At 35.4% G+C, this 9,616-nt stretch overlaps 1 protein-coding gene across 2 annotated transcripts in view; it reads right to left on the bottom strand.

Moving 5' to 3' along the window:
- Positions 1-345: 345 nt before the first annotated feature.
- Positions 346-9,616, bottom strand: part of Dh44 (corticotropin-releasing diuretic hormone 44) — a 618,074-nt gene continuing 608,803 nt past the window's right edge. For both annotated transcript variants that reach the window (XM_083112447.1, XM_083112448.1), the window contains exon 7: positions 346-2,886. In XM_083112447.1, the coding sequence (XP_082968573.1) occupies positions 2,869-2,886 (18 nt within the window). In that variant the 3' untranslated portion in view covers positions 346-2,868. The remainder of the gene's footprint in view (positions 2,887-9,616) is intronic.

Genomic DNA, 9,616 nt, shown 5'->3' with positions numbered 1-9,616 from the left:
AGTTTAATCAACAAATCCTACAATTACCATATTAAATAAGTAAACTCAGCATATGATGCAAACATATATTAAGCTGTTAGTAACAATAATTGGCTCCATTTCAACCACAGTGCTGTAGTATACCATATATTGTATTCCTACTTCCAGGTGTGCACAGATCATAAAGTAAATGAGACTGGTTCATGAACAACAAAAGTTTAATATAAAATTGATCTAAGATATAGAAACTACAGGTTAGGAAACACGAACAGTTTAATCTTGCAGTTCTATTAGTAGCTGAATTTTATTTTTCATGAAAAATATAATACAATGTTTTATACTTTCCAATGATACACTATTTGCAATTTACAATGATACGGACTTGCTTAACAAGCAAAAATATAAATACTAACACATGTACAATAAGTCATGGCTATAAATGAAACGTAAATGAATCACAACGTCCATAAATAATAATATCTACTAACAGGTACTTAAAGTACAGTACAGATCAAACCAAATATTTATTTCACATACTTAATTGATTATAAGTTATGCTTCAATAATATCTGCAATACATTTCAAACAAGTTCTCCCATGCTTTGACTAGCCTCTAAGCACAAATGTTACAAATGACGAATAGCCTATTAGTTTAAGAAGACACGTTGCAAATCAAAATTAATAATCGAACATCGAAAGCAATTCTTGAAAGTCCTTTTCCTTTACACTACCGCACGCTCAGGAAATTTAAGTTGTTTTGACGAATGTAGGTGTGCTTGTGCGTTCATATGTGACGTTTAGTTCTGAAAGTAATCGATTTTATAAATATTATTGTTGAAAATTTTCGTATCCGTTGTGTATTTTTCAATGTATGTTGTACATATTTTCTTAGAGTTGGTTGGTGAGTAATTACATAGCAAATCAAACCAAAGTGAAATATAAATGTGTTAACTATTGTGTTAAGGATAATGGCTCCAGACAATTTGTTGCGAGTGGACCACAGGCTTCAAAGGGTCGTATAAATAAAACTTAGCGCCTACTCGCTTCTCAATCTTTTGGAGCACCTGATCCATTTCTTATGGATAAGGTTGAGAACTTGCTCCACAGCGTCCTCCCACTTTTGTGTTTTTCTTTTAAAGAAGACCAGTTTTCAGAAACCGAACAACTTGCTATGTTGGAAACCATCTTGATGAAAGACTAATTCATACAAAATGGAGCACATGCTCTATTCTTGAGCACTTACCCATTTTTTATTAATACGACACAAGGCAAGTGCAATATTACGTGGTTTTAAATTATCATTTGATAAATACTTATAGCTTTTGACGAACTAGGAACACATTTTAAAATATTTTATACAATTCCACAATTGGAGTTTACATTTCAACATTGGAACTTATCATCATTACGGTTAACAAAATTTGTTTACAACATTTACAATCTGTGGATATATCATCACAACTAGTCTGTGATTCAAACACAGGACCTTTTGCTGTGGAAAGCATTTTTTCCCTCCTCCACGAAAAATTTGTTATTTCTATTGAGAATATAATTCAGACTGAATATTGCAGTGAAAGTGTAGGCATTTTCGTAAAAGAGTATTTGTAGAATGTTGTACAGTTACGACAAACTGCTATGTTTCTGCGATTTTAAAGAAGCTGTTCATTTTAAATTAGGTATATATGTAATAGTTTTCTCTTTTCTTAATGTTTCCAATGCTTGAAGTATGTGGTAATTGTATACAATATACAAAGAAAATAAATCATTTAAACAATTAAATATTTACAAGGGTGAACGTGTAGGTAGCCAGCCTTCTGTTTGATGGGCTACAGTCCACTTGTCTCTACCTGTTGTGCTACCCTTGTGTGTTAGTGAAATGTGTGTGTGTTTGTGTAGTTTCAAATTGTAATTTCCGCATTTCTTTGGGGAGAGAATATTTGCATGTTGTACTTACAGATATATCAGTGTAGTTGGAATCAGATTTGGAATATGCATTTAAAATTAAAGAAAACTTTAAAAAAACGTATAATCCTTAATTTATTTCTAAGAATGGCATATTTCACTACAACTTGAGACAAAACGTAGTACATATTTACACTGAAAATATTAGATATGACCAGCAATATCCAAACCAATGCTTAACATCCTTAAAAACTACAAATAATGTTTGATGTAATTTTTCACTTCTTGTTTTCAATGTAAAATACATGATAATAATGTCATAAACACAAACAGAAAACGATTTAAAAACTGTTTTGTTACCTACTATATTTACTAAAACAGTATATACACTCTGATTATACAGTTTGTGTTCGAAATGGATGTCCACTTTAGGGAAATGATCATGTGTAGAATATATATTTGTTCATGTTAAGGGAAATACCCTGTTTTTAATGTAATTACATTTTAAAATATTCATATACAATTATAATAATTCTTACCTTACTTACTCGTAGCGTTATTTTACAAAATTTTGTTCTTATAAGGCCAATGACTAGAAATAATTCTGTTTTTAACCTTCCACGATGTATTTATGTTACATCCTTACAAATTGTTTTCGTTGTTCGCTGAGAATAGTGAAAACAGTTATTCTAAGAAGTGTCTACAAAAATAACGGCGCATGGGAGACTCATTTCAGATTTATTAAGACAAGGTTGTGTATTGTTTCAGATTTATTAAATCAGGCTTCGGTAAATGTTATTTACAATTTTATTATTTCTTTCTTGAATATATATAGGATTGTACATGTAGAGAGCTGGTCCTGCAGCCTTGTTTGCTATTTTTGGAACGAGGAAAGTGGGTAACAAAATAATTTAGTAAGGAAAATAAATTCTGAGCTGCTTGGAATTTACTGGAGAACTCATCTTTCACCTCGCCAGCTACACCTCTTCAAAATGAATCCTCTTTCTGGAAAGAAAATTTTACTAAAATGAGTATAGGTGTTTCGTACATCACACGGTACTATACAGGTATTTATTATTTGAAAACTCTACAGAGCTGAATTAAGTAACGTAGTGTACCTCATATTCCTGAGCTACCCTGACATTTGTAGAAGGCAGGATATACAAAGAATGCTCTTACGCCAGCAGTATAAATTTCCTGTATCATGAGTTGTAAAAAGGAAATAGGAGGGGGGCAGAAAAGAGGGAAAGTGAGAGCAAAGGAAGGAGATCGGAGGTGAGAGGTGAGGATTCGGTGTTTGGCTTGAAAGGAGGAGGACTGACTGGTCAACTATTAAAGGATGAGACAGGTAATTCCCTTTCTCTAATTATGTCCCTGCCGGTTCAGTCTTAAAGATCATAAAACCCAATTTGTGTGTCGCCATTCATTTCAGATTGAGTTATGTACATTAAGGTACCTCTCAACACAAAGGCTAAATCTAATCGAGTAGCTATAAGCGCTAAAAGCTATTATAAGCTATAATATTTTGTAACATTGCTTGTAACTTTTTTTTAATGAAAGAATTACAAAATCGTTACATCTGTTCCCAAGGTGGCCTATGGGTCGGTCCCAAAGGTGGCTTACGGCTTAAAGTTGACTTAGAAAATAATGCTTGTGCTCAAGAAAACATAATTATTAATGATTATTCACGTTTCTACATCATTTGACGAGAAACTTTCCTTTTCCGAGCACATCTCTACAGTCACAAGGAGATCAATGCGTATGCTGGGTCTTCTTTATCTTTTCACGGAAATAAACAACTTGACTGCCCTTGGCACCTTTTACAAATCTTTTGTGTCACCTAGAATTGAATACAGTTGTCCGATCTGGTCTACGGCATGCCCCTCAAATTCAGATAGACTAAATTCCGTCCTAAATTTCTTCTTGGACATTGTTCGACACCGAATTCCGTCCACAGAACACTTGCAAAAGTCCATTCTCCCGCAGATGAGTCATTCCATGCGAAATCAACACAGCCCTCAACCTGACCATCACCGATTTTCATGAAATTTGGGGAGTTGAAACTATGCATGGAACTTAGTAACTATGGAAATTTTTAGTTTCGTTTGTCTTGTAATTGTTAAATTATTCAAGGTCAAAGTTTGCATAAATTGCGCTTTTTGAGCCCGCTTAGCTGTACCTAATGTGCTGTAACTCCGCCCCTATTTCACCTAGGAAGCTCAAATAAAGCGTATTGTACAGGGAATTGAACAAGCTTTCCAGTGATATATAACAAGCCTACCTTTGAATAAAAATATAATTTTGTCACGTGATCTTGGCCTTTGACCTTGAATATCTCAAAACATGTCATCACCAAAAATCATGAAAAAAATATATTTGTTCCCTCATGCCATACTCTAAAACATATCAAAATATGATTCTGGGACTGCAATGGGATCAGAAGATACAAAATAATATGTGTAACTATGTGACTGATAAAACGCTCATTACATGAACTATGACGAGTCAAATTTCCCTTAAAACCCCCCTACAAAATGTAAGGGAGTTATCCTGGGTATAATTGGTCATGAAAGAAATAGGTTAGGCACAGGGAGATCCCTAGCCGTGTGTGTCAAGCGCAAGTCCGGCATATTATTGACCGCCATATTGAATTCAACGCAAAAATTTCAAAGGAAAGGGGGTGATGTGATATATACAATCAGGCTAGAATTTCACGAGAAATGAAGTGACGAAGAAATTTCCAACATATATTTAACCAGCAAAAAGTTATTACTGCATGCTTGTAACCATTTTTTTCCTTTTCGAGGTGTTAAAAACAAAGCATTAAAATGCTCCTAACGTGTTAGGAACTCATTGAGATCACGCTGACATCTCGGGAGAGAAAGAAGTATACGCACCATTGCATATGATTTTAATCAGCAACATTCACCAAATAGTTGAATAGTGAAAAATATTGGGAAAAGTATCTCAAACAAGCACTTCTTTTGGAAAGAAAAAATCTTCAGTGACGAGGCTAATTTTTATGTTGACGGTGAAGTTAATAAAAATAATATGCAATACCTGTGATTTGATAATCTACAGTAGACAGATCTCAGCTGAATGGTTGTTGCTGGTAAGCTAATGATGTGGTATAGTGTATGAGAATGGGAATGGTTGGTCCATATTCAACAACGGAATCTTAAATGGTGAGGGCTTCTTGGATTTGTTAAGTGAACAGGTTTCTCATCCTTGCTTACGGGATATGGCACTTTTCCAGAGTTTTGAAACAGGACAGAGTCTGACCACACTATGTGGACATTGTGGCAATTTCTTCATGGTAAATTTCTAGGTAGAATGATGGGTAGACGGGGATCTATTAAATGGCCTGCACATTCCCCAGATCTAACATCTTAGGACATTTACCTTCAGAAACATTTGAAGCGAATGGTGCATGCACTAAAACCCCCTTTTCCTTTGAAATTTTTGCGTTGAATTCAATATGGCGGTCAATAATATGCCGGACTTGCGCTTGACACACACGGCTAGGGATCTCCCTGTGCCTAACCTATTTCTTTCATGACCAATTATACCCAGGATAACTCCCTTACATTTTGTAGGGGGGTTTTAAGGGAAATTTGACTCGTCATAGTTCATGTAATGAGCGTTTTATCAGTCACATAGTTACACATATTATTTTGTATCTTCTGATCCCATTGCAGTCCCAGAATCATATTTTGATATGTTTTAGAGTATGGCATGAGGGACCAAATATATTTTTTTCATGACTTTTGGTGATGACATGTTTTGAGATATTCAAGGTCAAAGGCCAAGATCACGTGACAAAATTATATTTTTATCCAAAGGTAGGCTTGTTATATATCACTGGAAAGCTTGTTCAATTCCCTGTACAATAAGCTTTATTTGAGCTTCCTAGGTGAAATAGAGGCGGAGTTACAGCACATTTAGTACAGTTAAGCGGGCTCAAAAAGCTCAATTTATGCGAACTTTGACCTTGAATAATTTAACAATTACAAGACAAACGAAACTAAAAATTTCCATAGTTACTAAGTTCTATGCATAGTTTCAACTCCCCAAATTTCATGAAAATCGGAGTTGGTCAGGTTGAAAATTGCACATAGCTGTGTTGATTTGGCATGGAATGACTCAGATGTTAAATATCCAAACTCCTCAAGAGAGACATAGACAGGCTGACCATATATTCCTACATAAAATAGTGAATGGCAACATCAGAAGTGACCGCCTTCTTCAGGAAATTCACTTTCGTGTGCCTGCCCGCTGAACAAGAAGCACTCAACTTTTTGCTTCTCAGAAGCCGAGATTATGCCTCATCCAGCGCTCTCTGTTCCATAGACTGCCCAGCGAATATAATAATCTAGAAAGCCAAATAGACATTTTTGAAAATCTGGACCGTTTTAGAAGAAAGTTAGCTTAAAGTATGTAAGTCTCTTAACCACATGTAATTTTTTATGTTATTATTTTTATTGTATTATGTTATTATTTTTTTGTCCTTATGTTCTATATAAACGTTCCAATGTAAAATGGCTAACACTGTATTTGGAATCTTCTATTAAATAAATAAATAAATATTAGATAAAATTGTTGATATCACACTTTTGATTAGTGAAAGGCATTATATACAGTAACGACGAATAGCCGACCTCCGTGGAGGAATGGTCTTCACAGTCCCTACGACGCCAGTTGCTCCACAATAACTTAAATAAAATGACTGTTGGCAGCCCGAGACAGTTTGTATTCTGCATCATTGCATGCTGCACCTGAGGTGAACTGGGTATATTAATGCTGTGCCATTTGTTAGCTGTGTTAAATACTAATATGATTCTCGTACAGTGGGCCACCCAAGGCTCGCCTACCTTACTAAACTTGACTTTCTTACGGTATAACATTGGATCTTGTTTCTGCCGAACTTTTACACTGCCGTGTTCTGCCCAGTTCGACTGACGTACATTCTGTCATCTGGTGGTCACATGACATCAGGGAAATTGTCAGTGTGCTAGGCCTCCCCGATGGCGTAATTGTAAGGTCGTCCCATTTGTAATCGATACCCGGTAGAGGCAAATAGCACAGTGATTAGGATCCCACTTTAAACTGTAGGTCTAGTCCCGATTAGCCTTTATTTTCATAAAGTGGACTTAAAACAACAATTCATTCAACGATTCATACGTCAGTCTGCTGGCAGTTTGTTGTGCAGAATGTGATTGGTGCTATTATAAACTCAACAAATGATGAACCCCTCTCAGGCAGATTTGGCTACACTTAAACCTTGCTCAAGATGAGCATATGAGTTTTTTGCTCAAGTGTAGCACCCTGTCTAATCCAGATTTTTGTAAAAATGCCCTCGGGAATTTCCCGAAACTACAGTGTACAAATGATGAGCCCCCTCAGATTGATTTGCCCATACTTACAAAAGTTGCATCAGCCAGATTGTTGTCCATAAGCTTGTTAAAAATATGCCCCTTCTTGATATTGTTTTGGATACACTTGAAATTAAGCCAAAATCCTCATAAAACACACACCCACACACACATATTTACTTCCGGTTTAAGTTCAATTGGGCACCAGGCTCAACTTGTATATCTAGTATTAAGATAATGTAATTCTTCTAGAATTGCTCTGTGACTCTGTCATTTCTTACATCATAAACATATGATTTTTCACCTATGAGAATAACACTACATATAGTGTCATCAGGGAGTGTATCGTGGAATTCACAGATAATTTTAATGTTTGTCCTGTCATTAACCACAACTTGTTTCCTTTTTGAAGTGTTGATGACAAACATGGGTCTCTGTGCTTTGAATTCAACTGGTGTGTAATACATGTCAGTATTGCCAGTAGTGACCCTTTTGTATGCTGTAAATGCTTCATATAATTTAAGGAAATCATCCTTGGACATGTCTAAATTATAATTTTCTCTAGGGAATACCTCATTTCTGCCATTTTAAAGATATATGTTCTTGATGTTGCAGTTATCAAATCTACTTGAATTTTTTTCCTGATTATTGTGTCTTCCAGTCTGAAACAGTACCACCACAAAATCCGGCATGTCATATTGTATACTGGAGAATGAATTTGTAGCATGAAACTCATAATAAGTACCAGCGGCAGGCTTCTGTACACATTGATATGTATAAAATTGTAAAGGTACTTGTGGATTTTTTATTATATCTACTTTGTATTTAAGAGCATAACTGGTTTCATATTCAACAACTGGGATTCTTAGCTCCATAGTCTGAATAATGCATTTGCCTTCATCAGGTAGGGTATTGGGCAAAGCTTCCCCTGTAGAGTTTAATGTGCTGTACCTCATCAAAGCATTATTATCATTGGCAGCTCTTCTAAATGTGATTCTTAAACCACCCTTCCACATAATATCTTTGTAATCTGAGAAGAATCCTGGCAACAGGCGCATAGGAAACAGCACTGTGTGGCTCTTAGATATAATTTTATCACCAGCCTCAAATCCACCTATTTTGTAGTAAGAAGCCTCGGTTTTTGATAATTATAGTGTGGCCAAAGCTGTAGAGGTAATGCCAGGGTAATCTACTCTGTTTATAACAACACCATGTTTTCTGATCTCAATTTCAGAGAACAGGTGTGGCACAAAATTGTCTACCAATCTTGCATTTGAATTTGCCGGATAATCTGTACCATCGAGCTTTACAACATCAAATTTGATGTATAGATCTGCTCTGTGGGGGTGTATAAAGCCATCCCCTACATCAAGATCAACCTCAATCTCTGTGTTGGGTTGATTTAAATTTGCAAATGTCCTCCTGTTTGGGGGGAATGATTGTAGCTCATAACTCTAGATATTTTCCATTTTTTTGTATGTATTTTTATTTAAATATTAATTTCTATGATTGCAGTTGTTGTGGCTCCAGCAAAATCAACTAATTCTTCTTTTTCATTAGTGACCATCAACTCAATGTAATCTATTCTATTATGGCACACAGGAAAATATAATGTTGGTGATGGAGTGTAGATGATGGGCTCCATAAATTCAGAGTTAGGTTTGAATGTTGCAATGATGCCAGTTTGTTTGTGAGTGCCTATGCCATTTGATTTGGTGATCATACCCTCGGCCACATTACAGTGAATATTTAGAGTTTCTATGGCTAAGAATTTGGGTATATTAATAGCAGTGTATTTGATGGCTGGTTCAAGTTTTGTGTTGTTCTCAAAGCCTAACAGCTCTCCTATAGTACCCAGATCCACTGTTTCTGTAGCAGACACAATCTCTACTCTGTGAGTGACAGAATTTTGAGTTAATACTATACCTCTGGGTAACTGAGCATTTAAAGTAGATAGATTATATTGCCCTGGAGTGATGACAATTTTTTGATCCCCAACTACAATTGTGTTGTTATGGTGTGTAATATTGGGGATTAAGTACATGCCATAAAATGCTCTGAGAGCTATTGTTTTGGGATACACTATATCATCATGTAATCTAAGTTTCAATATTGAATTTTGGCTGGTGAGATGGAATACTCCCATGATGTTTCAGATACCACAGGGCCTTTTGAAAATCTTCAATTGATGGTTTATTTATTTGAGACAGATATCTAAGAACAGATAAACACAGATGTCCACAATTAACATTTTTGAAATTTTGAACACGGGCATTATTCGTAATAAAGATTAGTTGATTTTAGATATTTTACTAAATTTCAGGTGGAATACCTCCAAATGAATCAAACACAAATGCCTCATC

The sequence above is a fragment of the Lepisma saccharinum genome, chromosome 26, assembly GCF_977018435.1.
Source record: "Lepisma saccharinum chromosome 26, izLepSacc3.1, whole genome shotgun sequence".
NCBI classification, from domain to species: domain Eukaryota; kingdom Metazoa; phylum Arthropoda; class Insecta; order Zygentoma; family Lepismatidae; genus Lepisma; species Lepisma saccharinum.
The sequence above is the reverse complement of the archived record's forward strand: the minus strand, read 5'-3'. Positions and strand labels throughout refer to the sequence as shown.